Here is a 27,525-nt window from a genome sequence, read left to right on the forward strand (position 1 = left end):
CCAGCCAGAATCTCAACAATCCTATCTGGGACTGGAACCCAAATCTTCCTCCTTACTAAATATCTAGCACTATCCTATAGTACTAAATAAATAAATAAATACAATTCAGATTTGCTTTCCTATAGTACTAAATAAATTGGAATTCAGATTTACTACCCAAATCTTCTATTTACACACTTGCTACCCTAGCTACCTGGTATTCACTACTCTTCCGGTGCTCCTGCCTGCGTGATTTTAACAGCAACCACCAAGTGACCATCCTGCTTCCACATTTCGATATCAAATTCCTTTCAGGGAGCAATACCAATTGATGCTGACTTGTATAATTTCTGAGAATGCTTCTACTACTTGATAAAATGTTTGGTTTGCTGCGAGTGCATTCTGCATTTGCGGCATGCTAATGTAATGCAACTATAGAGAGGGAACAGTGGTTCTGAATATTTTCAGTATCCGTAACCAAAGCAGCATGCACCATCACCTGCATTGACCACAACCACTGCTCAGGGAGGGATACAATCAAAGGCAACCCGTGAATGGGATGGGAACTAGATAGATAGATAGATTGATTGATAGAGCACATCATAATTCATTCAACATTGGACTGCAAGCTACCCAAACGAAAATGCCATCTTCGTCACTAGTGAATACTCACTCCTAGACTACAATCCAGCTCCCTTCCCTCTCGAATCTAGCACATCTGCCTGCCTGCCTGCCTGCCTGCCATTTACAGAAGAAAAGAGCAGGTATCTACATGTCATCATCCAGCTCGTTCTTGTCATCCTCATCTCCCTGGCCACCCGCCTCGTCATCCTCATCCTCATCGACCTTGCGGCGACGGCGCCTCTTGGGCGGCTGATCCACCTCCTGGTCCCCCTCCGTGTCATCCGCCTTGGCTTTCTCGGCAGCAGCGACATTGTTCTCCTGCATCACAAATCGACCAGATCTATCGTCATTGCCTCCTCATTTAAGCTGCTGTATGTTATGTACTAGCAAGCAGCTGGGACTTACATCACTGCCCTCGCCATTCTCAGCAAGAGCCTTGAGCTCGGCAGCCTTGTCAATGTAGGGCTTCTTCTCCTGATAAACGAGAAACAACAACAAAAAAAAAGAAAGAAGACGATGAGCAAGAGTTGAAGTAGTAAAGAAACGCAAAGGGGCCGACAAAGTAAAGGAACAGACCTGGTCGGTCATGGAGTTCCACTTCTCTCCTGCTTCCTTTGAAACCTGCAGTGGATGGATTCATCCATTCATTCAATCAGTGTTAGCAACCAACAATGGCAAGCACATGACAAAGAGGCACGTACGGTGGCGATATTCTTGTTGTCAGGATGGGCGGCCTTGAACTCCTTCCTGAAGTCGGCCCTGGAATGGAATGGAATGGAACACGAGTCAAACATAGTACATGAGGGATTATATTGCTGCGAATGAATAGTGCGAGCAGGGAGAGAGAGCAAGAGCGCTTGGAGTCATACATGAAGAGGAAGAAGGCGGTGGGCGTGCGCTTGCGCTTGGAGTCTTTGTTGGCGGCGGCGGTCTTGGAGGGCTTCTTGCGCTCGGACTTGGTGACCTCGACGGTCTTCTCGACCACCTGCGCCTCTGAGGAAGAAAAATCCAACATCTCAATTAGCGGCAGCTAGCCTGGGTAGGAATCGACTGAAGAAAGCAAGAGGCTGGCCACTGACCGAGCGTCATCCTGATCTTGGCGTCGAGGCTGCAGCTGTGCATGTCGATGAGGACGACGGGGACGTCCTTGTTGCAGGCCTCGCTGGGATTTGGCCCATTGGTTGGGGGTCGTCAGTTTCAGGCTCCGCAGATTAAATAAAGGAAGGAGGAGCAGCAAGGGAAGGAAGGAACGATGGGTACCATCTGGTGAATGCGCTGCCGTCCCTGGAGCGCTTGAGGACGGTGGCCTCGACGCGCTTCCTGGTGCGCGCGGCGTTGCCGGTGGACTTGCCCCCCGCCATGGATGGGATCTGCTGCTGCTTGTGCTTGTGCTTGGTTGGAGATTGGAAGAGATCGAGAGAGAAGAGGTCTGGCCGGGAAGGGACGATCCGGAGATTAATAGTGGAGGCGGAGGCGGAGGCGGGATCCAAATGCCAGCCAAAGTGGCGGCGGCGGCAAATCCAAATCAATTCGGTTTCGTTTTCGTTGGTGGGGAGGGAGGGAGGAGGGAGGATTGGGGGGGGGGGGGGGGGGGCATGAAAAGCTGCGCGCGGTTCATCTGATCTGGCGAGCGGACGGCCCAGATGAGATGAGACCCCGCTCGCTGCTGCTGTGCTTCCTTCATTGGCGCCAAATCTTCCCGCCGCCGCTCTGCTCGTGCGTGCTGCTTTTTTTTTCCCAGTTCGGAGGCAAGGCGTGTTTCCAATCCCCGCCCACCGCTCCTAGTCGGCTATTTAATTTAATCTAATCTGGTTTGGTTTTGGAAAAGTAACTGTGGACTGTGGGATATAAAAAAGCTGTTGTGGGCTGTGAGAAAAATAAAAATCGTTTGGTTGGACGGCATTGGCTTTTTTAGCAAACTGTTAAGAGACCCACACGTCATCCACATCCCTTCCCACTTAACTCTCTCCCTCTCTCAATGACGAGCGGGTTCCACTCATCTTCATCTTCATCCCATGTTGATCTCTCCCTCTCTCCCTAGCTTAGGCGCGCGGCGGAGGCCCTCGTCGGCAGAGGCGGCCCGGTCACTACGGGCCCGCGCTGGTAATGGCCCGCCGGCGGCGGAGCTCGCATGCTCAGGGAAGGCTCGCGGCGGCGGCGGCGGCTTGCGGCGCTTGGAGCCCCCGAGTGCGGCGGCAGTGCACGGTCCCGACCAAGCAAGTCTTCGAAGGGGAGGCCATGGTGCGGCGGCGCCGTGCGGCCCGGACGGGAAAGCCCTAGGCGACCCTGACGTGGAGCCTCGTGCCGCCATGGCAAATGCGGCGGCTAAGAAGGAGCTCGCTGCAGCAGAGGATGCAGCAGAGTAGAGGAGGAGATTGCGGCGGAGGATCTAGCAGCGGCTGAGCAGGCGCACGCAGGAGAAAGGGAGCGATGGAGAAGGGGGGAAAAAGAAAGAAGGAAACATTACGCTTCATAACCAATGGCAGGCGGGTAGTTTTTGCGAACTTACCGACCTCACAGCCGGCCAGAGCACCTCCTCCCCTTGCTTTAAAAAATGAACTACACAAGTTTTTTTTAAGTAGTTCAACCACAACACCCTCGTTTAATTGGCTTTTAGACTTAAGCCACATCTAAAAAAAAAGCCAACCAAACACACCCGGAAACCACAAGGGCTACTCATGCCCCTGCCATTGCTCACCAAACCAATATATATATACAACACGGCATGGCCGGGTCGGATTGATGAGCGATCGAGTAGTTGCACCACGCTCGATTCATGGCATGGCTCTTCTCCTCTTTCTATTTAATATATATACGACTAGCTAGTACATTTGATCTGTTGTGCTAGCTATATCGAGAGGGAAAGAGAGAGACCGATGGCTTGCTCCCGCTACCGGCTGGCCAAGGCCGGCACGCTGCTGCTCGTCATCCTCCTGGCTGCCGGCGGAGCAGCATCTGCGCCCGAGGTGGAGGAGGGGAGTAACAAGGCCATCGCGGCGGCGTTGCCCGCGCGGAAGCAGGAGGACGTCATTGCCGCCACCAGCCCCAGCACCGGACCCTCGTCGCCGCCGTCCTCACCCTCTCCGGGAGCGGGAGGACAGAAGAAGGAGGGCAAGGGGGACGACAGCAATGGCAGCAAGGACAAGGAAAAGGTCAAGGACAAGTGCGTTACGAGCAAGGACTGCCACCTCAAGCGGCTGGTGTGCGCCCAGAAATGCACCATGGCCGCGCACAAGAAATGCGCCGCCAAGTGCTCCCGCTCCTGCACCGGCGGCCTCCCCATCTGCACCTAGCTAGCTACCTGCTTCTTTCTTGCCTCCTCATCAACCTATACATATATTAGATACCTTAACCAAGAATAAGCTGGAGTAGCAGATTAATTAGGTAGCTCAGCTGTTCCTTAATTTCCTCCGATTAATTTTGTCACTGCTGGATTAATATAATTGCTTTTGTTGTAAACCATGCAAGCAACAAGTTTGTATGGATGACTGCTGGTGCCTGAATTTCTGAAAGCATCCGCACCAAGACACATGTCAATGGGAATGGCACCATCCATGACTATGATCCCATGAATCCACATCTGCAGGCACAACGAATGCATCACCACCTTAACTAACTACTTCCACCTCCGATCCACTCCAGCAGCGATCCATATACATATATAAATAATAAAGACATGCATGCATGCACGGTCGTCTAAGGGAGTTACAAATGCAGCATCCAGTTTGCTATTCTACTCTTCTTCAGAAGAGAGAATGGATGCTTCGTCTTCATGGCCCCTCTGTTAGTCTTTGCAGCTCGCTCTCCTCGTCCAGAGTCTCCATCAGCAGTGGGGGCGCATACTGCGCATTCCCCTGGTGCTCTTCAGTGTCCTGGCAGAATGACAGGATTATGGTGTCGATCGACATCTCCACCACCGCAAAGAAAAGCTTCGCGACTATATAACCTAGCGCCCACGACACCTGCTCAACAAACATATTAGCTTCTTCACCCACATCCTGCAAAGCTTGATGATGACCACTTACCAACACAGGAACCAGCGGCGATGATATCTTGTTGTGGCCAGATCTGTACTTGTGCTTATCCAACATGATGAAAGCAAACAACGCACACAGCAGGCTTACACACAGCTTGCCCAACATGAGAATCACATCCCCAATCACATTCACTTTCCCAATGCGCAACACGTTCTTGATGATCAACCCAGTTGCTAGCGCAGAAGCCTTGAAGAATCCTTTCCCTGTGATGGCAATCTGTAATGGTAGTATTAAGGAATTTGAGCATCAGGGTCGTCAATCCAACCAGAATAGCAAGCATTTCTCATCATACTAATACATGTGTGTTAAATAAGTAGTTTAGAAATGAATTGTTGATGTTTACCATGATGTAAGCATTTCGATTCACTGATTTCAGGGTCCAATCAATGCACCCTAAGCAGCATTGAGATGAGGATGACACTGTCTTCCCAAACCAGCTGTCATGGGCAGAATCGACAAACTTCAGCCTGCGGCGAAGTGTCTCGAGTATAAATCGCAGCCACTCAATGATAGACACAATCAGTGAGCCGAGAGCCACAGAGCCAAGACTATAGCACACCATGCGCTTCAGGGAAGATACCACAGTACGAAAAGGGATATCATGCTGCATCACAATGTCACAAAAACATCAGTCACAGGAAAATTATACCTCCCTGATCAAGGAGATGAAAATCACCAGAAAGTGGCAGCTAATTTATAGTGCAAATTCTTAACAAGGATGATGTTTCTGAAATGCTTACCGATACTTCACCACGTGCCCAGTAGTACGAAGCAATTGATCCAGCAATTACAGTCGAAGAACATCCAATGAAAAATTGTGTTGCCCAGTAACAGCCGAAAAAATGAAAAAGAATGGCAATGCCAATATGTGGGGTGTAATGAATACTATACCCACAACAGCTGTCACAATTTACTTTGCCAAGCTTGAGATCATACGAGCAGCAATCTGTATTGCAATCATTTCGTATAACCTGACCAGCACTGAAAAGATGGAGCGTTGCTGAAAACCAGAATATGTAGAAGATAGCCAGGATCAAGAATGGCACAGTTGGAAAAGAAATAAGTGCATGGACTTCACCAATGACCTTTGCAGCAACCTACATAAAGATTACCCAGATGAGTGCCCTGAAAATACAACAGAAAAAAACCTTATATATGGTGTCACATAACAGTGGACAAGTCATGCTATCAGCTAAGCATATGTTTGCTGTAGCCCCAATGAAATCTTATTTAATGAAATGGTCCACATGTGAAGCCACAGGATTTAGCACAGTACATACCTTCAGGACAGATGTAGCTACCAGTATGCGCCGGGCAATAGCTATTGAAGTCAGGAAAGCAAGTATCATTACTATTGTCATCAAGACAGAAGCAGCATGAAGATGATTTATCTCCTGATGAAAGATGAGTCATGAGATAACGAGCAGCTTGGCAGGATATTGCACAAAATGGCACCAACATGTGGCAGAAAACATACCCGTCCGCCTATATTGACATAAGGATCACTTTCACCAATTACAACAGTTAAAGGATCATGTCCAATCCAACCAGCTGCGTACATAAAATAGTTAGAAGATGTGAGATCACGCCGTGTATAAGATTATGTGCTTTAACAATAATAATCGTATTATGCTACTAAGAGCTAAGTGTATATAACATTTCTACAATTAGAAGTATTAAGTATCCTACCTTTTATATAGAAGAACATTGTAACAGATATTACAAGGGCATTGAAGACTACCACTGTTATCCATGGCATCCCAGCAACAAAATAGCGAATCATCAGTAACCAGATCACAGATAGGACTAGAGGGAGAAATCCTCCGCAAAGGAGTAACACAGGCCAGGACTTTCCAATATCCGCAACATATCTCTGCAAAAAGAGGAAATATTGTTCTTTTAGAAAAGGAAATATAATTTTTGAGTTCAGATAATGTACATGAAGACAAGACAGCTTGTGCACCTATTGTAAATCAAATCTAATAAATAACAGCCCTTGGTTTGTATAGTATCACAGGTGGCTGCTACCGTCTTCTTGTCTGGATTATTCATAGTTTTTAAGTGGCATCTGAGCATTGCGTAACTTATTTTTGAGAGCGGTGTGTGCCTTTTACTATTGAAACTGAATTTGTTGCGTACACATGCAATACTCAGCATGCATTCATTGATAATGAGAAACAATCGAAAGAAAATGACAAGAATGCAAGTAGTTCCAAAAGCATTACTAACCTTGAGGACAGCAGATTTGCTGTTGATTGCGTTGTGAATTGTTTTGTCTATTAGCATGTTTTCATCGATGCTGACACCACCCATCTGCTGCCAATGCTTCAAAGAGACATTGGATGCCCGCGCAATAAACTGGCAGCTCCAGTAGACTAAAGTGACAGAAAGAGATCAAGTTAGTGACCAGAATTTCGTTTCTTAAAAGTTGGTACAATGCTTCTGTACTAAAAATCTAAGACTTGGTAGTTGATACTCATGTGAGACTTACCATTTACACTTGGAAAGATGACAGGGTAACAAGGACCCTGCAGCTGAAGAGAACTATTCCTCATATCTGGTGTGAGGAACTCGAAGTAATCATAGTCCCTGTCAATCCAATCATCGATGGAGAGGCGTATGTCACCTTCTGGATAATCACAAACAAAATTCAAACCATCTTCTGCTGGAAGTGGGCATTCCATAAGGCAGATGGCTTTAGCGTCAGGTAGATCGATGTGACTGCTTTTGAGCCCACTTTGGTAGACCTGGTTGGGGTTCATCCAATAGCGAACATCCAACTCACGCAAATCTGGATCGCCATGCCTGCTGCCACATATGTTCCCTTTGTAGTCCAGTCCGAATGTCAGCCTGTGTAGTCAAAGAAGGAAAAAAAATTATATGGATGGTAAGAATTCGATCGCCTTTGTAGTGAGGGAACAAGGATACAAATTTACTTAGGAGGCATGACCACAGTATTTGGGCGTTTTCAATCTTTATTACTAGTACTAGAGTCATTGCGTGAATGTGGACAAAGGTTTCAAGTAGCAGCAACAGCTTCCAGTATTTCGGTGGGGATAGAAGTGGTGATGGCAGGTTCAAGTAGCATTGAAATGGAGGAGAGTGTAAAGGACGAAAGCTCGATCGATGGAAAGTTTGCAGCATCATGAGATCCATGATAAGGTACTGTCACCACGAAAAATGCTGCCTTTCCTTTTTTTTTGGGTTCCCTTCTAGGTAGTCGAGCACAACAAGAACACCCAACCACTTGTTGGCAGATCGTTTTAGGTGTACAACAAGCATCAGCTGCATGTACATAAAAAAAACTCTACCCGGGGGGAGGAAACGGCCCCACCGTTTTTTCATTAAGAGGAAGCCACACCGGCTAACCCGGGTAGAGAAAACCGCCGAACCCTGGCCCATGCCCGAGAGGGCCAAGCCTCGCAGCAAGCACAGCGAGGGGTTTTTTTTTTACCCCAACAGCCGGAAATTCGCTTCTGATGAGAATCGAACTCAGGACCTGTTGGGGCGCGACGCTACCGGACCTTTCGCCAGCTGCATGTACATACGTATTCTGCTTACTGAAAACATGCAGTTAAATAGGAAGTAGCTGTACAATTAGTGACAGCAGCAGCTGCAGAAAAAAATTGCCGTCGAGTGAAGTGGGAGCAGTAACAAGAAACAGCTGCGGACAATGTAGTGGACATTCAATTTCAGCAGGGATATGGGAAATAAAGAAAACAAAATGAGAACCGTGGAGGAGACTGTCTCTGTTGAGCTTGGTATTAGCAGTAGCCAGATACTCTGTGCAGGAGACAAGGAACGGAACGGGATGGATAGATCTACATCATTCTACGGGTACGGGGAGAAGCGAGCGAGGAACGACCTGAGTGGGTTTCCCTGGTTGAATCCGAAGCTGGAGTTGACAATCATGGCGACCCAGAAGGCGGCGAAGAGGAGGAGGAAGGGCCAGTCCCGGCACTTGCGGTCGTGGCGAATGACGCCCCCGCCGGGGTCTTGGTCGTCCGCAGCGGCGAAGGAGGGGTAGCGGCCGATGATGGCGCCGAGGGGGCCTCCCCCCAATGCCATTCTGGTTCTCTCTCTATCTCTCTATTGTTGGGCTTTTTGGGGTGGGTGTCGGTGGTGCGCTTCTTCTTCTTGCACTTGGGTGGCCTCCGTCGGGGGAGGAGAGAAGAGAATGAGAGGAGAGGAGGGGGAAGCGCAGCGTGACGTCACTCTTCAGCTTCACTCAACTGCGGTTGCTTTCATGGTCATCTCTGCTCGTCGGCTCCTCGCCTTGCAAGTTTGCAGCGTCTGCGCGTCTAAAAAAAAGTTTGCAGCGCTGCTTGTTTTTCCTTAATCTTTTATAATATATAAAAAAAGAAGAACTAATGATAATGATAATAATTAACTAGTGTCCTCGCGTCGCTCGGCCGCTGTAGGCCACTCTGGAAGCAAAGCGAAGGAGTCCCATGTTGGATTAATTGGGCTAGAGCCTATTAATAATAATCAATTAAAAATAATTTCAAGAATATAATGGAAGAGATGGATATGTCCGGAGTATCTGGACATATATTCGGAGTTTTCGGATTTAGCAGTTTTTTGAGATGTACATGCTCAGTTGAGCTTATCTGAGCTGTCCGTGCCCGCAGCAGTCTTCTAGATGCGATTATGTGTTCTGAATCCCATTAGGTATAGATTATGCCAAATTGCGGGTATAATTTTGTAAGATATATCAATCAAATAGAAAAAAAGACTTGGAAGATGTAACTAAATTGCATCCCAGCATTTTGCCTAATAATTTAGCAAACAAAATCAATCACCGTGTTCGGCAGGCTGGAGCTGGAGGCTGGAGCTGGAGTAGTGTGAGAGAAAAACACTGTTACCTGGCTGGTGGCTGGAGGCTAGAGCTGGAGTAATGTGAGAGAGAGAGTTACTGTAGGGCTGGATGCTCAATCCACCAGCCGAACAGGGTGAATGTGGGAGGGGCTATGTTTTAAAAACTTTTTTTAATAACCGTTATTTATACAGAATTGACCATTTCAAAGAAGCAAGCTTTGGCGCAGGTGGACTGGGCCCCCACCCACAACTTGTTGCTCTGGTCGTCCAGGTCCAGGCAGAGCAGAGCAGATCCCTCGCGCCGCCGCCGGGGATGGTGAAGGCGGTGGTCGGCGACGAGGCGCACCTCAAGGCCTTCGAAGAAGCGCTCTCCTCATCCTCCTCCTCTCCTCCGCCTCAAGCCCAGGTTGACCGTGCTCCCTTCCCTTCCCTTCCCCTCCCCTCTCCTTGCGTCTTCGATGGATCCTCTGATTTGATGATTCCATTCGGTTCCAGGTGGGCCTCGTCGTTGGCAAGCTCTGCGCTTCCTCCGACCGTGCCCTCGCATACTCCCTCCTACCCACGCCGCTCACCGAAGCCGCGGCCCCCGCGTGCTCCCTCCGCGCCGCCCCCAAGCCCAAGGCCTCCAAGGCCAAAGCCCCTTCCTCCTCGGACGCCACTCTCGAGTTCGATGTCGACTGGATCGCCGAACACGCGAGACAGGTAACTATACCAACCACACTGCGTCACTGCCAGTCACCACCAAACTATATACTTCATCTAATCACATCCTTACTTGCTTTTAGGTGTCGCGGATGCTTCTCGGAGGAATGACTGTGATAGGTATTTACATATGGGCTTCCGAGGCATCCTTCAAGGCCACGTCCCCTGCCGTCCTCTCGCAGGTTAACCCTATCATATATCAACTTCTTGCTTCATTGATTTACACTCGTCGGTCCTCGAATAGTCGTTTTACTCATGCGGTCCATCTTTCAGGTTATTAGAGCAGTTTCCCAATCTTGCTATGGCAGCACACACGGTGAGAGGCTGCTCATTCACATCTCTTACAGTCCTCGAAGGTACCATCTTATTTTCCTACACGTTAACTTTGGTGCTCTTTTCAAAACATGTTTGCAGTTTCTGAATTGGGATTCCACGTGTTTATGTTGTTCTACTTTTTTATATCAATAGGAGCCATTTTCCCTTTGAAGTTTTGTTTCTTCAGTTCTATTTTACTTTACTTTTGTATGGAGTTATCAGCTAATGTTAGTGGACATGTAATTTGTGGAATATATATTCTGATGTGTTACAGATGGGCCTGTCGTATATGCGAGGTTGCATCAGGAAGTCTGCGTCCGTGTGATTTCAAATACAGCAAACTATTAGCTTCTCTTCAAACTTTCAGATGCACATTTAATTTTGAGATAAGGTAGCATCAATTTCATCTATCATTATGGCACAGACAATCAACTCTGCATATCAGTTTATGTGTCCTGTAACAGATCTCTGTATTTGTCAATGTTACCCTTCTCTGCAATGATACTCTTCTGCCACATCCTTGTCTAATTATAGCATGAATTGACATAGGTTAACAGCTGTTCGGGCTGAGCCATTCAAGAAAGTCATTTTGAAGGCAATCAGTCATCTCACAGAGGAAGTGCAGAATGCCAGAGCTTTGGTTGATGGATGTCTAGTAAGTTACAATTCTTTAGCCTCTATATTGCAGTTAGATAAGTACACAAATGCCACAAAGCTGGGAATGCTCATCGCCTAGAAAAATATGGGCAGCTAGTTCCATGTAGTTTAAAATGTTTTGTTCACATTCATAGACCTGCTTTTCAGATCCATTAATTTCAAACAGATTTGCTTCACATGACAACCAGCCATCTGAATAAAGGGTATACCCTGTGCTGCCACTCGAGGTGGGGGTCTGGAGAAGGGAATTTCTGATAGAATTGAAATTTTAATCTGCGTCTTCTTGAAGTGGACTACGTAGTTCATAAATTGATATTCCATATAATTTATGTCATTCCCTTTAACCAGTGCCGAAAATTCATCATTTTATGCAAAACATTTGAAAGAATAAGATAAAATATTAACAGAATTGGACATAGTTTATCCATTCATAGATGACATGATTTTGTGGCTCCCAAGAGACTGCGATATGTTTATTAGTTCAACAATTCACTAATTGAAAATAGTTGCCGATTTATATTTCTGTCCTCCTATCAGTTTCAGTTGCGGGAGAGAAGATAATGCTGCTCCTTTTGCAACAGCTTGCTAATCTTGATAAAATATTAACAGAATCGGACATAGTTTATCCATTCATAGATGACATGCTTTTATGGCTCCCAAGAGACTATGATATGTTTATTATTTCAACAATTCACTAATTTGAAATAGTAGCTGATTTATATTTCTGTCCTATCAGTTTCAATTGTGGGAGAGAATGCTGCTCCTTTTGCAACAGCTTGCTTATCTTGTTCATTTTGGCACTTACTTATATCTCTTGTTTCTCAATTATTTTTCCAACTAGTTTTCGGAAGACATAAACATCAGTACAGACGACCCACATCAAGTCGATTTTCTTGTGCCATTCAAGAATGCTGTGCCTATTGAAGGTGCCTCAGCTAATGCTTTTGCTGTTCTGTTTGGTGACACATTTTTCTTTTCTTGTCATGAGAGCCTAACATTATATGCTTGCACTAAAGAATGCAGTTTAGAGGGAGTTGCTGGGCTTCTTCGCTTCGCTGGATCTGTCAGCGCTTTGGCATACTTAGGCCCGAAAGAATCTATCTCAGAAGCTATATCTGATCTGAAGGTAGTTATGGAATATCAGTTTCCATTGTTCTGTCTTTTTTACCAAGTCACGTTTTCCATGATGGAGCTCTACTGTTTACATATTACCCGGTTCCAGTTTGTTACAAATGTTTCACAGGCAGTGTTTTAGGATAATATACTTCACATATGCATTTGTTTTGAGTCCTCCAAGTAAAAAGTACAGAAGTGACCGTTGATGCTTTAGTGATCAGTACATGATATGGTGTTTTTCTGGGCATTTTGTTCTTCAATTTTGAATCTCAAGATTCTTATTCAAAATTAGTTTGATTGGGTTCACTACGGATGATCTTTTTATTTGACTATGTATATGTTATTAAGTGGGTATTGGTTTGAGTGGGTAGAACTGTAGATTCTGATGAGTGCTGAAATTTAGTTACCTGGCACTATTGCATCATTATAGTTGAGTCTTGAGTCTCCACTAGCTGATTTCTCGTTTGAAGCTTCTCGAGTTATTGAATATTTATGATTGTCTTAAAGAAAACTAATGGTTTTATTGTTTGTTTGTGCTGTTTCTCTTACTCTGTATGAAGGCAGACATAATTACAAGTCTAAGAAGCAGGTTGGATATCATCCTGGATGAGGCAGATGATGGCTCTGCCACTAATGAGTTGGAGCAATCACTATCGCAGAAGGTCACTCAAGTTGTATTTCATGAGTTAAGGTACAGATTTCTTTGTACCTTGAAAATAATTAAAAGTGCACCGACTCAATATGATTTTTGTTGTAGAAGTCTGCCTTGTTGATTAGTGCTGTGGAAAATATTGATTTATTGACATAATGCCATTATCACATTGCGCCTTCCTTTTCTGTGTATGATAGACAACAAGTCTGTGACAACTGATTGCATTTTCACCCCCTTGAAACAGAGAACCTTTCAGTTTCTCGTTCCCGAGAAGAGTCCTGATACCTTGGTTGAGTGGCGCCTATGTTTGTGATTACCTGCAACAATCTGAGACAACAGAGGTACTTATGCTGTGTCACTTGTTTGAGACCCACACTCAATTCTGCTAGAGCACTCTGACACCCTTTTGCCTCGCACTTCAGGACGCAATGGATCGCTGCAAGGAAGTAATACCACTGGAAACAGCCACAGCAAGCTCTTCAATCCTGGAACCAGAAAGTGCAGCGGTCTGTGGCACACTAGAATCCTTTTGGGATATGGTGCCTGGAGCTCCTAGTGGAGGACGAAACAGATCCAGAAGGCTCAAGGATAGTGGCTGCACTGGACAGGATGATGATGATGGGAGCAGAAGACAACAAGGCGCTCAGAGCTTTAACATCCTAGCAGCTCTGTTTGCGCTGCTGATTGCTCTGATAGCTGGAGTTGTATTCACCTTCTCTGCGGCTTCCAACACCTGAGCCTGTGTGTTGTAACACCAGTAGATGACATGCCGAAGATGTTAGAATCTGTGTTAAAATGGAGTTATTTTGTGTAAAAGGAATTGGAAAGAGATGACAGTTTCCAAGGAAATGGAGATTTCTTGCGTTGTTCGAGTCAATTTGCACTGAGCTGTCTTGTTTTTCCAAATAGGAAACGGAAAAGTGTCAATACAGTGGCTCCCTTGTATATGAATGATAATTTTATTGAAGACGAAGAGTGTTTAATCCTTTTAGGATGACGTCAACTCAAGCGATTCTGCGTGCCCCTGCGGTCTATATAAATCCTGCCTATTCTCATATCACCAAGCACAATCACCATGGGTGCCATCAACCTCCTGGTCGGCTCTCACAGCATGCTCAGGGCGATGGGGGTGGTCAGCATCAGCCTGAGCTAGCTGTCACAGCATCATCTTCAGGGGTTCAGCATCCGTGCTAGGGCAGGTGTCTGTGAATTGTGAACGACTGTGTGTGATTGAGCATACATCAGCACGGCATATTCAATTGTCGACACTCGGTGACTGGACCAACTACCTTCATCTTTAACAATGTTCAATACTATATATATATATATATATATATATATATATATATATATATATATATATATATATATATATATATATATAAACAATGTTCAATACAACTCGTTTCTTATACTGGCTAGAAACGACCTGAGCTCTCTGGCTTTCCTCTCGTGTTCAGAAGACCTATCACTATCTGCTTCACAAATGTCTATTACATCTACATTTTTCTTGCTTTTATTCCCTATAACTGGCAAAGGGGAGGACAGATCGATGGTCGCAGCTTCTGCTACTACATTGTCCTCCGCGTCGCTTCTCCAGGAACAATCAGCTTTGCCTGCCACTTCGATGCCATGGCTGATTGAGGATGATGCTTCTTCCGGATGCACGTCGTTGCCTCTCGCTCCACCTTCAAGCTTGTAACCTAGAGCGCCCAGCGTGTTCCCTTTCTCAGGAAAATTGCTTATATCTGAGAGGACTCTTCTTCCTTCTTCCATACAGAGTTGCAAGCCTTGAGTGGCGTGGGGTTTATGAGCAGCACGAGGCACGGGTGAAAATAAATCAATCACGTCATTATCCTGTGTTGAATTCTGCATGTCACACAAAAGGGCATTTTCTTGTAACTCCATTGTTCCAGGTAGCAGACTTTGGCTCTGCAGATCAATCCCATCCATGGGTCCTGCAGCTGATTCACTAAACTTTCTGGACCTTGCAATCTTACAAGCTCGTATAGGCGGGGATGGAGAAGACAGGTCAACAATATCCTGGAGCGGTGCCACAGTGTGTATATCTGCTTTTTGAGGGCCAGCCGTTGTACATGGAAGGGTACCACTTTCAGATTCAATTTCAAGCAACAACTCTTGGAGCTGCGCATCCACCTCTTTAATGGCAGCTGGAGCTGATATCTTTGGCCTAGCTCTCCTCTTTTGCTTCTTCTGCTCATCCTTCTTTTCCAAAAATTCAGCTATTTTTTCTGGGCAAGCACTGCAGTTGCATAAGTAGGGCATGTCAGACAGGTCGAATTTCAACTGAAAACAGGAAGTTTCTCACGACAAAAGCATCACATATATACCTTCTAACAAGATCCCCTGGAACAACTGAAACTTGGAGCCCATCTATGTTTCTCCATGAAACCTCATAATATTCATTACCATGAACTTTTCGCTGCTTCACAATTGCCAATACAGGGCATGGTACTGGAATCTGCGAGATAGATAATTAGACTTGAAAAGTATATGTAAAATGATCAGTTCAGAAAATGAGAAATGCACTCAGCAAGCAAAAACTTGTACCTCATTTAGTGAAGGCTTAATTCCTAGATCTGAAGACGTGGAGCGAAGATTTGAAAATCTCCTGAGTTCCCTCTCAGCTATCTTTGGAAGGATATATTCATCTGCAGGCATATTTTTAAGGAAATAATTTGGAAAGTTTTCTCATGTACAAAAATGTGATACTAACAATTTTAGGGATTTCAAGGGTACCAGTCTTCTCAGGGCTCCATTCAAAGTACTGCTCACATATCTGTTGTAGTTGTGACCGAAGATATGGACGCTGGCTGCATGCCCTGGAGACAAAATCAACATCAACCATAAACCAACTAGATGGTCACTCAAGAGGCTAGGAAAGATGGAAGGCAAACTTGGAAGCAATGCGCCATTCACATCAGGCGCAAACCTAAGGTTAATTCTCAAACGTCTCACCTCTGCACAGCTTCTGAATCAGGTGAATGACATTTTGGCTCCAGATATGCATTTATTATATCACGAAATTGACCACCAGAATCTTGGCTCATCCCAAGCTCTGTAACAGAAAAGACAGTAAATTAGCGGCAAATTTCCCACTCACTGGTCGATGTGTTGGCGAAGAAATATGACGTAGCTAAATAGCTGGAGAAAACCACAAAAGATTACATACTGCAGGTACTTGCTTTTGGGCATGTGCCACCAACCCTCTCAACATTAACGCCACTATTTTTTGCTTTAGATTTTCTTGTAGGCTTAACTCCATTGGACAAAATCTGATCAAGAATAGCATCATCCCCTACAGATTTAACAAGCCGGCATGCTGCTTCCTGTAACAGTTATAGATTATATTGTAAGGAAAGAAACAGTGATAAGCTTTATTACTCCCATTTCTTAGATTAAGTATGGGGCCATGGAACTCCATTAGAATAATAAATAATCAGCATGACAGAATCAAAACTGCACAAGTGAATGGTGCTCTGACTTTTGGTACTTACTGGGCCGAAGCCTAGAACTCCATTAGAATAGTCACTGCCAAGAAGTACTGCAAGAGATATCTGAAAAGATCCAGAAAGTTCAAAGACAGGTAAAACTTTATGCATTCTTGTATGAGATAATAGGAAGTAGTGCAGAAAACTATATCAATCAGAAGCAAAGAATAGTTTAAGAGAAAAGAGATGGAAAGAAAAATTAAAATATACAAGGCTTTAAGCTGAGGCAGATAGAGTGATGTTGTTATTGGCTTATTGCACAGTCAGTTTAGGACCAAGCACATCGGGAATACATAACTTCCTGTGAACTCCACCTAAAATCATGCAACTAGTGCAAGATTACTAGGACAATGGCTACCAGTTCACCAAAAGATTTCTTGTACTATCCAGATAATACAGCTTAACTGGTACTTATTTGACAGTGTAATATCTGGAAAAGGCAACAAACATTCAATTTACTTTATCTCTCTAAGACCATGATCTTTCAGGCAAGCAAGGAGATAAGGCATTGGCTGGAACATTCCAAATACTGTTTACAAGTGCTCCTGTATGTTTAGCTCACGCAGAAAATCATACAACGACGTACCAGTGAGTTCCTGCCAAAACCAAGCTTTTTCTCAATGTCTTCCATCTCATAGCAAATTACATAGCCACCCTCTCCTGATAGAGAGAAAACATAAGCAGATCACTAGGATTTAGGTTAAATAAATAAGAACACTTGTTAGTCCAGGAATAGAGCATATACAACAACACAAGACTTCATCAACATGAAAATGATATTAGCAACAGTGCTCAGGAAAGAGTACCTATGAAAACATCTCTATAAATTGTCCTTGCACCGAAAAGGAATGAATCTGAATCTGATGTAAAACAGCCATCCTGAAACAGCATAGGCAGTACATAAGGGACCTGCATATGATTTTGGTCTTGTTAGGATCATGTGACAGTATTGTACTTACGCACAAGGAGGAAAAATTGAGCAATGCGCACTGTGCTTCTGCTTCTTCCACCCTATTAAGGAACAGAACGGCTAAAGAAGTCACAGGGCAATTCCGAACAAGACAAACTGATGTTAATATGTGGTACTTCAAATGCCATTGTTTCTGGAGCAAAGAGATGCAGTACCCATCCAAGCAGGGAATTCCCAGGGCCATCCCAAGATGCTTGGCCTCTTTTATCATGCGCGAGAATTCAGAGCTCTTGTTCCGGCGCAAAGAAGTCAGGGGTTGTGAGTTGTCCTCCTCTCGAGCAGCCTGGGGTGAATTGATTCCAAAGGAGAATTTAAATGACTGAGGTTGAGGGGAAACTGAGGGGAACAAGAACAAAGCAGCAACAGCAGCAACCTCAGCAGCATTTACTCCGAGGCGGCGCCTGTAAGTTGCCAATTTGACAGAAGGAATAGCCCCATCTGAAAGAAAGAGCGAGAAATGAAGAAAATTGAGGCCCGGGAATGGGGCATTGCCATTTAATTTCAGTTAGATTAGAGGGAAGAAAGAAAACCAGGAGAACCTGTGACGAAGACGAGGCTGCAATTGAGGGCGAGGAGGGCTCGGATGCGGTGGAAGAGGTTCTTGAGGTAGACCTTATCCTTGAGGAAGGCCGGGGAGCGGTGGGCGCTGCAGAGCTGCACGAGCCAGCAGGAAAGATCCACGCACACCTTCTTGTTCCTGAACCCACCAACAGGCATTATTATAATTATTATAATAATTATACGACGAGAGGGGGCTTGGATTGGATTGGGAGGAGGAGAAGGAATGAATGGGAGCAGGGTTTGGGGAAGGAGATACAGCCTCTGCGGGGGATCTACTCACTGGAGGTGCTGGAGCGGGAGCTTCTTCTTGCAGGAGTCGAGGATGTCCCAGAGGTTCTTGACCCCCATCGCCGCCGCCGCCGACGGTCGCCGGAGCCGGAGCCGGAGAAGAAGAAGACAGGAAGCCTAACGGGAAACAGAAACTGCGGTACGGGAGGGTTTCGAATTTTTTTTTGTTCCTTCTCTTATCTGGAGAAATCATTCTCAAACACGCCTCCAGTCAAATACGCTTTTCACATGCTGATTGCGGAAATCCCGCTGTTGCGCATAAATGGGCCAGCCTGCCCGTTGCATGTAGGGCCTGTTCGTCTGGGTGGTTTGGCTTTGGCTGAACACTGCAGCGGCTGTTTTTTTGGGAGGACGTATACTGTAACAGTTGATTACCGTAGCAACTACACGTGGTATAGTCTCGATTACACGTGAGAGCGCGTACTATACCGGTACTGTAGCTACAATGGTACTTAGCTACAGCACCAGCCAGCCAGCGCTGATCAGCAAGACAAACAGGCTGGTAGTTGCCGGGTGCGGCCACACTCGCAAAATTTTGAAAACCAGCTATTACTTCTAAAGTTTCAGTCTATAAACTCAAACATCATCCATGTGATCTGAAGTGTCGCACCTCTTTTAGTTTCTCTATAACTCTGCTCCTAAGGCTGATATGTAGGTCTGTCTATATCTTAAGTTGTGTACTAAGAGCTAGATCATTAAAAAAATAATTTCTTATGCTATCTCTTAATTGCTATGAACTAGAAGTTGGCTCAACCTTTGGAGGTGGCCACAATACGATAGTGATGCCCATAAAATAGTGGAACCTACTCAGAAAAGAGGGGCATCGCTATCTGAGATCCGGCGCCTTTTTTTATTTTTATATTTTTCGAAAACATTTTTTACAGAAATATATTTTCAATATCACAATTTACAGTTTTGTACCCCTACCGCCCGGCGGGGGGGCGGCAGGCCCTGCCGCCCAGCAGCAGGGCGGCAGGAACTTATATGTAAATTTAAAAAAAATTATTTGCGCGGGAGCCCTTGGCGGGAGCCTGCCGCCCTCCTGGCGGGCGGCAGGCCCCCTACCGCCAATCCACTGGGCGGCAGGGGGCCTGCCGCCCGCCAGGGGGGCGGCAGGCTCCCCAGTCCTGTATAAAAGGGTTTCCCTCCCCCTCCCCCCTCATTTGCTTCCCACGACATCCAGAGAGCGGGAGGGAGAGAGGAGGGGTGAGTGAGAGAGTTGTAACGGCGAAGCCCTGCCGGATTTTGGATCCTAACCGCAGGTAATAAATATTTCTCAACTTTCTCAATCTAAATTTATTGTATGTTTAATTCTATAATTAGTGTATGCAGCAGTAATGATATTTTAGCGATTTAGGTAATGTTTTTAATATAATTTAGGTAGAATTAAGATTAGTTTTTAGAAAAACCAATTAGGTTTACCAACAACTTTTGTGGTATTGATTAGTTGTTTAATACGAGAAAAAATTTTGAGAAATAGTCAGAAATTATAGAAAATATTAGAAAAGTATATGAAACATTCAGATAAATTGTAGAAAATGCAGAAAAATTTAGAAAATGTTAGAAAAATATATTTATAAAAATATATTGTAAAAAATTGTAGGAAATGCACGAAAATGTTAGAAAAGTTTATGAAAATTTAAGATAAATTGTAGAAAAATGCAGAAAAATTATAGAAAATGCAGAAAATTTATATTTTTTTTGTGTTAGGTATGGACGGAGATACGCCAGCTCTACTTGACGGAGTCATAGACTCGTCGCACCGGTCCTTTCTTGCTGTGGTTCAGCGCGTGAAACTTAACGTGCTGCGTCCACGTCCACCAGCGGAGTTTATTCCTGTTGAGCCACGATGGGTGCCCAGGTGATATGTCGTCGGATTATGTTTTTACAAATACGTTTGTTTCGTATACGTTTCGTACATAATGTACTTGCATTTGATCGTTCTATTTTTTAGGTTGAGTGAGGTTGTTCTTCTTACTATAGGTCGTCTTGTTGAGAGTGATTTAGTACAGCTGGACAGGTCTCTACTTACGGCTCTAGTTGATAGATGGAGGCCTGAGACAAACACCTTCCACCTCCCTTGTGGGGAGATGACACCGACCCTACAGGACGTTGCGATGCTGCTGGGTCTTTCTATCAGTGGGGATGCCGTAGGGCCTCGTGTCGTCCCGCCTACGTGGTTGGACGATCTAGAAGAGCGTTTTGCAAATATTGACATCGCGATTGATGTAGAAGATCACCCAAAAGCAATAAGCCCTGCCAAGGTATGGATCCTCCAGTTCCAGGTACATACCTTGTTATGGAACGATTAATGTTAGAGTTATGCTTTTTACTAGTGCAGTTATGGTTTTTATTTTATAATTGATCTCGTACTCATAAATGTTCATCATTTCTATGCAGCCCGACAATTTGGCACATGATGCTGATGATGATAGCGTCACTCGATCCCTTGAGGCATACCTGTTGTGGTTGTTTGGATACATAATGTTCAACAACTCACACGGGGCCTATGTGGATAGGGTGCTTGTGCCTTACGCACTGGAGATCGCAGAGGCAGTTGTGGAGGAAATGCCTCAATACAGTTGGGGTGCAGCGGTACTTGCAGCCACGTACCGTGGCCTCTGTAAGGCATCGATGCAAAATAAGCACAATGCAATTCTTACAGGATGTCTAATTCCGCTACAGCTTTGGTCGTACGAGAGGTAGCAATTGATCGCCCGCTTGTCGACCACTCACCGTATGAGCTGGATATGTACGGTGACACCGAGGACGATAGGCCCACCATGGGGACTCTCTGGTACGCTCGTCAGGTATGGAAATAACTGCTACTCGTACTATTCTGTTGGCAATTCTGTTGCTTTGTTTTACTCTCTTTGTATTTCTTATTTGTACATATTATTATTAATTTTGTGCAGAAGAGGTGGGCCCACGTACAGTCTCGTCGGGCCTATCCTGATTTTGTGGCTGAGTTTGATCGGTTGACACCTGAAGACGTCGTGTGGGAGCCCTACTCCGAGTTGGCTATAAACACTCGTGCACCGATCGGGATATCTTCGGTTTGCTTTCAGGACCAGGCTTTATGGATGACAACTACAGCGTTGGTGTACGACGTTTACATTGAGGCTCACTGCCCGGACAGAGTCAGGAGACAGTTCGGTCAAAGGCAGTTGTATCCTGTGCCGTCAGCATTGGATCGGGTCGAACGCCATGACCACAGATAACAATTCATATACTATTTCAGTGACTATGCATTGTATAGTTAACTAATCATATTTGACTAAATTGTTTTCAATATTTAGTTTATCGAGGACTGGGCAACCCTTCTCCAACATGTGGGTGACAAGGGTGCAGCCTTGGGTCGATGGCTGGGACCAGGTAGAGGAGAACGTGGCGCTTGCGACCCCTGCACACACGGAGGCTTCGTACAGGGCGTACCTGAGCTGGTACCAGTCTCAGACTCGTTGCCGCTTGATATATGCTGACATGCAACCACAGCCGCATGTTGCGACAGCACAGGATGGGTACGCACGACATAGGGACGAAGCATTAGCTGGGGCGGTGAGTCAAAGTTATCATCGCTTTTCAAATACTTTGGATTACAGTGTTAATGCCTTTTTTTTCTTGCTTGCAGTTTGAAATGTGCAGGTTGATGGACTTAGATGCTAGGGCGAATTTGATGAGGATTCGAGGGGGATCTATGATGGATAGGAATGAGCAAGAGTCGGCCTGGACCCGAGTTTCACAAAGATCTCATTCCATGCTTGAAGCCTTTGGTAGCCGGACATCGTACGATGACTCGTACGGTTCGTCTCAAGCCTCGACGTCGTTTCCTTGTGGTCCCACACAGCAGCAGTCTTCCCAAGCACCTTATTGGTCTCAGCAGCATTATCCAGGTACGTGAGGATACTTACTAACTTCCTACTTTGAAGCCAACAATTAATTCTCTGTCCATACAGGTGATGCACACCCACCTTACCAACCTCACGGAGGGACTCAGTTTAGTACCATGGCACCAGCTGCAGGGATGTCATTTCAACCAACATAGGCACCACCACGACCTTTCGGTAAACATATAGTCAATCTTAATTTCAATTAATTGTGGTATGAAGTCTAATTCCTTTTATATTTACATATAGGATCACAACAAGGGTATGATGCTGGACCTTCTTCGTATTACCCTACGGCGACAGCAGAAGGAACGCAAGGTAAATACCTAATCTGTAGCCCGAATTTATCATGTGCTTCTTATCGCTATGAATATTTTAAATAATTTGAACGGTTTACAGGATCGCACCACCAGCTTCCTGATATGGGTCATTCCTCGTATCCACCACCACCAGGTACGTATGATGAATATATACCAAAATATATGACTTATAAGACGATATTAAGATATCTTAATTGCTACTGTATAGGGCCCACACAGGATACCTTTGAGGCGAACTTCGAAGATTGGAGTCGGTTATTTTCTACACCTAACCCGCAGGCCGTTATTACCTTCCAGACACCTGTGCCAACCGGACGTCCAGATAGAGACGTAGGGCCTCCAGAGCGATACACCTACTCTACAGACCACGTCCACGCTCAGCGAAAAAGAGGTCGACATGGCCGGGGTGGCCGGGGTGCTTAGGATGTGCTTCTAGTTGTTTCTGTATTTTTGTTATGGACATGTCATCATGTTATACTTATTTCGTTCTCATACATCACCTATTTCGTTCTCATTTGCGTTTGTGTGTGAATTGCTAGCTTATACGTTTCATATTCAAATTCTTTACTAATGGTTTTTATTTGTATCCATATCTAAAACACATCTAATGGCCACAGGAAGCTGTCTACAGCAGGGAGCCTGCCGCCCCCCTGGCGGGCGGCAGGCCCCCTGCCGCCCAGTGGATTGGCGGCAGGGGGCCTGCCGCCCGCCAGGGGGGCGGCAGGCTCCCGCCAAGGGCTCCCGCGCAAATAATTTTTTTTTAAATTTACATATAAGTCCCTGCCGCCCCCCTGCCGGGCGGTAGGGGTACAAAACTATAAATTGTGATATTGAAAATATATTTCTGTAAAAAATGTTTTCGAAAAATATAAAAATAAAAAAGGCGCCTGAGATCCGTAGCGGGAGCAAAACTGAGCAGTGATGCTATCAAGTAACTTAGGCCCACAAGCAAAACTGGGATGTAGAAATGTGTCAGATTTCAGCTGCCTCTACGTCTTGTTGATACAGTAAATTTATAGTTGTTTATTGTTTAAGCACGGGTGAATGTACATGCTCCGCTCCTTATTTTTTGGCACCACTTTGAGGATCTGCCACAATGTGTGGAGTGGTCTCCAAATCCTCTCTATGATCTTTGGGTATCACTCTAAGCACACGCTATAGAGGATCTTAGAGCAACTCCAACTAACCCCTCAAATTCAAACCCCTATACTGCTCTCTAGGGAGCTATTCCCCATCACAAGTTGTGGCAGTGCCGCCCAAATTAATCCGGCTCAAGTGCGCTAACCATCACCCTACAGGTAATCCCTGCTAACACGCACTTCAAACGGAGTAATCCGGCAGGGCTGTCGGGTAAAGTCCCGAAGAATCCACCTGAGCGTCGACCGAACTCAAAGCTTACATGCAACCCACACGAAGGTGAGTCCAGAGAGTACAACATTTTATCAATATATTACATTACAGAGTCTTAATTATTACAAACCAAGTTCGAAATCTCAGAAAGATACTTGAAATTCAAATTGAAAGTAGTTTAGAGTTCAACTGCAGCGGAAATAAAGCGAGTTCTAAACGACGATACAAGATGTCATGATGAAGCCCGTACATGACATCACTCGGCATTGTTATCATTGGCCGGAGTCGTATTCCATTCCACCGACCAACCAGGAGGTAAAGTACACGGCCAAGTCAAGCTAGCTATCTGATCTTCAAACGCATCACCTGAAAACAAAGTTGAGCCACAAGTAAGGCTTAGTATACTAATACCCAGCAAGGCTTACCCGACTAAGGGTATACTTAGCCCTCTAACTAGACATGCAAGTCTTTTGGCTTGAGGGGTTTGTTTTTGCCGAAAAGCAACAAAGAGTAAGTCCTTATTTTCAAATTTTAGCTTTCAAGTTCTAGTTCGATTAACCATTCTGCATTAGCATCTATCCAATAGCATACATGGTAAAAAACAATTATTTTTCATCATTCAACCATATTCCTCATCATCATTGTTCCACTTCTTACTCTATGTGGCAAAAGGGTTAAGCAATCCCAATATCCGTGAGAGGCGGACGATTCGAATCGAATTTGTTAACCTGGCCAAGCAGACCTAAACACACGCATGTGAACCGAGTTCCCACGCAACATTTCCCCTTTCTTTCCGGCTCGTGGATCAGGGTCACCCCCTTCGACTACAAGAGTCCCACGCCATGGTCGACGCCAGGTCGTGACCACGCTTGCACCCGCATGTGGCCGCATGAGAAACAACGTTCAAAGAGGGTGAGGGAAAAGTCCACTCCCCGGTCCGATCAGGTACTTAAGTTTACCGATTACCATATTTCTCGGCATGTGATTAGTACGTTCAAACACTTAACTACCACTACCACACACCGCGGCCTTATCTATTTTCACTAAACAGACGGGGTATCACAAGTACAACAACCCCGCCCGTAAACCTTATATTGCAGTGTGTCGTAAACACCCAACTCCTATAATTCTCGCGAGTGACAGGAAATCACTCGACTTCTACCGAACCATTAGCATAGCCAACTAGCGACCTACACATACTAGTGTTCAAGCATAGGTACCTAGGATCATGCAACTAAGGTTCCAATCAACCCCTGTAAACTTAAATGCACAAGTCAATAGGAATAACAATAAGTTGCATAAATTTAAAAATAGACGGGACATGCTCCGGGGCTTGCCTTCCTGAGCGGAGCTATAGCTTTGGGCTCTTCTGAACTTTGGTTTAGGTCTTCAGTAATTTCAGTTAGATTAACTTGAGCTTCACGCTGCTCACTCTCGGACTCCGGCACCAGCTCGTACGTACCGTCAGCGAGAGTAGTCAAATCTACATGAATGTATATGTGTGAGTTACTTTAGTGGTAACGATTTATTCATTTCTTCACTATAGAGTTGTAATCCAATAAAACCCAACTTTGGTAACAACCATTTTCAAAATCATCTCACAGGGCAATCATTTATCGGGTATTATCTAACATGATTGAGTTCACAGGGAACCGGGGTGGTTTTTCCCAAACACTACTCAACCAAGCAACTCTAAAATACTTTATTTACACTAGTTGTCCATATATAAATCAAAATCTATAGTTTCCTACCCTCTCTGGTCATGAAATTTTTACACAGCAGGCCATTCATGATAAGCAATCTACTATAAAAATTTCAGTCCATTTCCTGCTGAAGAAACACCATCAAAAATCTTTTACCTAGCCTCTGCTGAAAACAAGATGAATTTGTACAGGGCAAAATATGCAAGTTCTGGTAATGAAACTTTTAATAAATGTTGTTTACCCAAAGATGAACATGCTGTAAAACTTTAACATTTAATTAAGTATCATATAGGTCATAAAAAATAAAACAATGTACAACTGCAGTAAAGAAAAATAATTTCTATAGGTAGTTATACTAAGTTTCAGAGGTTCATATTTTTCAGCAAAATGCAGCAAACAAATAACAGCTCTGGTAAAAATATAATATTTTTATAGGTAAATAAACTATTTTTCATGATTTAATGTATTTATCACTACCCAAAATCATTTAGCCCATTTGGGTTTAACTAAAAATTCTCAATCTTTTTCTGTAGAATCTTGGAAACAAACTAAAGGTACTGTAAAAGTTTGAACCCATGACTCATATCATAACAACTTGGATAAATAAAACTATTTATCCTAGGCATACATCGAGTCCTAATTAAAACCTATAGCTAGGAGTGTCAAATGGACCTCAAATTTTTACAAAGTTCTAAACTTCCAGTCTACAACAATATTTCCAAAAATCACCTACAGATCAGGGCTATAACTTCATCTAGAACAAAAACCAGTGAGCTAATGAAAAAGTGAATGTAATGAAAGTTGTAAATCCAGTAACAAGGAACTCAGATCAGATGAGTTTGCATTTTTCAGATTTTTCTATGAATTTATATCGATTTTACAAGTTCGCTGTTTTTTAAAACAAAAAGAAAAGAAAACAAGATCTTGCATCTAGGCCCCTGGAAAGATTTGGGCGATTACAAATAGGTCCCTGGCCGGAAAACAGAGGTGGGGGCGAACATGGCTGGCCGGAATCCGGCGTGGGGGCTCACCGGAGGTTTGGGAGAAGTGGGGGAGAAGCTCCACGGCGTCGAGAGGAACCCGTGGATAGCCTCGGTTGGAGCTGGGACGGTCGGTGGTGGCGGTGCCACGGAGCAGCAGCTCCGGTGGAGGGGGCACATGGCGCCGGCGGCGCTCCGGCGAGGGACGAGCGGCGAGGACTAGGTGGAGAACCGATTCAGAGGGCTCCCGAGTGTGGAGGATGGCGGGAGGAGGGGGCTCCACGGCGAGCTCGAGCGGCGGGCGGCAATGGCGGGGCGGCGACGCCGTTCTGGCATAGGGACGGCTTGGCTCGGCTTGGTGAGGGAAGGAGAGTGGAGAGGGAGGGTGGAACGCCTCTTGGCGATGCAAATGGGGAGGGGGAGAGCTTGGTAGGAGGGGGTGTAGTAGTAGAGCAAACTCGGCGCGCGCGGCGTTGCGGTGACGTGCTCGCCGAGCGGCAGTAAAGGTCGGCTCAGGGGTGCAATGAGGAGGGTCGGGGCGCCGCAGCGGCGACGGGACGGGGCGAGCTGCGTGCTCATCATGGAAGGCCATGAGTGGTTGCACGTGCGCGGACGGTGGTGTGAACAGAGCGCGACGGGGAGGGCGCGTGCGCGGCAGTAGGCGAGTGAGGTCTGCGGCGGCCATGCGAGCTGGGTGGCTAGGCATTGAGTGCGCGGCCAATGTCAGCGCTCGGCGAGCTCGGTGAGCTCGACGGCCGACGTGTTCGACGTGAGTTCGGGAAGGGGAGAGAGAAGAAAGAGAAAAGAAACGAACAGTGCCTAGCGTGGTTTGACCGAGGAAAACTCAAGTTTTTGGAACTAAACTTGTAAAGTTTTGAATACCAAAGTTGTTCCTCATGTCAAAATCTACAATTTTGGTTTCAGACGTTTTCCCATTTGAGGCTCGGTTTGAAAGTTAAAAATTCAAATTCAAGTTTAAATGAAAACCCCTAAACCTACCGTTTTTTGGGTTTTTCTCCAAATTTCATGTTGTAACTTGAAAAACTTTGAATAC

General features: G+C 45.3%; 5 protein-coding genes across 7 annotated transcripts; 2 read left to right on the forward strand and 3 right to left on the reverse strand.

Moving 5' to 3' along the window:
• Positions 1-516: 516 nt before the first annotated feature.
• Positions 517-2,111, reverse strand: LOC120680110 (high mobility group B protein 7-like). Its single transcript, XM_039961738.1, has 7 exons — positions 1,864-2,111; positions 1,683-1,765; positions 1,473-1,596; positions 1,305-1,362; positions 1,180-1,224; positions 1,009-1,077; positions 517-921 (listed from the first exon to the last, which is right to left on the reverse strand). Exons 1-7 carry the CDS (start codon positions 1,962-1,964, stop codon positions 748-750), a joined length of 654 nt encoding a protein of 217 aa, XP_039817672.1. The 5' UTR covers positions 1,965-2,111; the 3' UTR covers positions 517-747.
• Positions 2,112-3,358: 1,247 nt separating this feature from the next.
• LOC120679804 lies at positions 3,359-4,077 on the forward strand. Its single transcript, XM_039961462.1, has one exon. It carries the CDS (start codon positions 3,480-3,482, stop codon positions 3,894-3,896), a length of 417 nt encoding a protein of 138 aa, XP_039817396.1. The 5' UTR covers positions 3,359-3,479; the 3' UTR covers positions 3,897-4,077.
• Positions 4,008-8,861, reverse strand: LOC120679802 (choline transporter protein 1-like). The gene is made up of 10 exons (XM_039961459.1): positions 8,506-8,861; positions 7,132-7,490; positions 6,870-7,015; positions 6,330-6,513; positions 6,118-6,191; positions 5,921-6,034; positions 5,381-5,737; positions 4,984-5,244; positions 4,629-4,856; positions 4,008-4,565 (listed from the first exon to the last, which is right to left on the reverse strand). Exons 1-10 carry the CDS (start codon positions 8,706-8,708, stop codon positions 4,374-4,376), a joined length of 2,118 nt encoding a protein of 705 aa, XP_039817393.1. The 5' UTR covers positions 8,709-8,861; the 3' UTR covers positions 4,008-4,373.
• Positions 8,862-9,662: 801 nt separating this feature from the next.
• Positions 9,663-13,889, forward strand: LOC120679803 (protein odr-4 homolog). Of its 2 annotated transcripts, XM_039961461.1 has the most exons (11): positions 9,663-9,864; positions 9,954-10,160; positions 10,244-10,342; positions 10,434-10,516; positions 10,750-10,866; positions 11,025-11,130; positions 11,974-12,058; positions 12,149-12,258; positions 12,809-12,939; positions 13,145-13,241; positions 13,323-13,889. In XM_039961461.1, the coding sequence occupies exons 1-11, from the start codon at positions 9,772-9,774 to the stop codon at positions 13,635-13,637; spliced, it is 1,443 nt and encodes a 480-aa protein (XP_039817395.1). In that variant the 5' UTR covers positions 9,663-9,771; the 3' UTR covers positions 13,638-13,889. The 2 variants fall into 2 exon arrangements, with proteins under 2 accessions (XP_039817395.1, XP_039817394.1); XM_039961460.1 differs by having other exon boundaries at positions 11,974-12,258; positions 13,323-13,885.
• A 372-nt stretch (positions 13,890-14,261) lies between these two features.
• On the reverse strand, positions 14,262-18,389 carry LOC120679801 (single-strand DNA endonuclease 1-like). Of its 2 annotated transcripts, none has more exons than XM_039961458.1 (14): positions 18,224-18,389; positions 17,922-18,079; positions 17,771-17,820; positions 17,538-17,665; positions 17,372-17,423; positions 17,219-17,291; positions 16,999-17,072; positions 16,419-16,478; positions 16,094-16,250; positions 15,880-15,979; positions 15,661-15,743; positions 15,472-15,572; positions 15,252-15,382; positions 14,262-15,163 (listed from the first exon to the last, which is right to left on the reverse strand). In XM_039961458.1, the coding sequence occupies exons 1-14, from the start codon at positions 18,289-18,291 to the stop codon at positions 14,293-14,295; spliced, it is 2,106 nt and encodes a 701-aa protein (XP_039817392.1). In that variant the 5' UTR covers positions 18,292-18,389; the 3' UTR covers positions 14,262-14,292. The 2 variants fall into 2 exon arrangements, with proteins under 2 accessions (XP_039817392.1, XP_039817391.1); XM_039961457.1 differs by having other exon boundaries at positions 17,756-17,820.
• Positions 18,390-27,525: the final 9,136 nt, after the last annotated feature.

The sequence above is a fragment of the Panicum virgatum genome, chromosome 6N, assembly GCF_016808335.1.
Source record: "Panicum virgatum strain AP13 chromosome 6N, P.virgatum_v5, whole genome shotgun sequence".
Lineage (NCBI taxonomy): Eukaryota > Viridiplantae > Streptophyta > Magnoliopsida > Poales > Poaceae > Panicum > Panicum virgatum.

Bases quoted from the DNA above. Each gene is read 5' to 3' on its own strand.
- LOC120680110 (XM_039961738.1), bottom strand. From the start codon at position 1,964: ATGGCGGGGGGCAAGTCCACCGGCAACGCCGCGCGCACCAGGAAGCGC. The intron at 1,363-1,472 runs GTATGACTCCAA...ATTCCATTCCAG, and splicing joins ACCGCCTTCTTCCTCTTCAT to GGCCGACTTCAGGAAGGAGT. The intron at 922-1,008 runs GTAAGTCCCAGC...TTTGTGATGCAG, and splicing joins AGAATGGCGAGGGCAGTGAT to GAGAACAATGTCGCTGCTGC.
- LOC120679804 (XM_039961462.1), top strand. From the start codon at position 3,480: ATGGCTTGCTCCCGCTACCGGCTGGCCAAGGCCGGCACGCTGCTGCTC.
- LOC120679802 (XM_039961459.1), bottom strand. From the start codon at position 8,708: ATGGCATTGGGGGGAGGCCCCCTCGGCGCCATCATCGGCCGCTACCCC. The intron at 6,514-6,869 runs GTTAGTAATGCT...CTCTTTTTGCAG, and splicing joins GCAAATCTGCTGTCCTCAAG to AGATATGTTGCGGATATTGG. The intron at 5,738-5,920 runs GTATGTACTGTG...ATCTTTATGTAG, and splicing joins TAGCTACATCTGTCCTGAAG to GTTGCTGCAAAGGTCATTGG.
- LOC120679803 (XM_039961460.1), top strand. From the start codon at position 9,772: ATGGTGAAGGCGGTGGTCGGCGACGAGGCGCACCTCAAGGCCTTCGAA. The intron at 10,517-10,749 runs GTACCATCTTAT...GATGTGTTACAG, and splicing joins ATCTCTTACAGTCCTCGAAG to ATGGGCCTGTCGTATATGCG. The intron at 12,940-13,144 runs GTACAGATTTCT...CCCTTGAAACAG, and splicing joins GTTGTATTTCATGAGTTAAG to AGAACCTTTCAGTTTCTCGT.
- LOC120679801 (XM_039961457.1), bottom strand. From the start codon at position 18,291: ATGGGGGTCAAGAACCTCTGGGACATCCTCGACTCCTGCAAGAAGAAG. The intron at 17,821-17,921 runs GTTCTCCTGGTT...TCTTTCTTTCAG, and splicing joins CAGCCTCGTCTTCGTCACAG to ATGGGGCTATTCCTTCTGTC. The intron at 17,073-17,218 runs GTACTCTTTCCT...TCTCTCTATCAG, and splicing joins TTATAGAGATGTTTTCATAG to GAGAGGGTGGCTATGTAATT.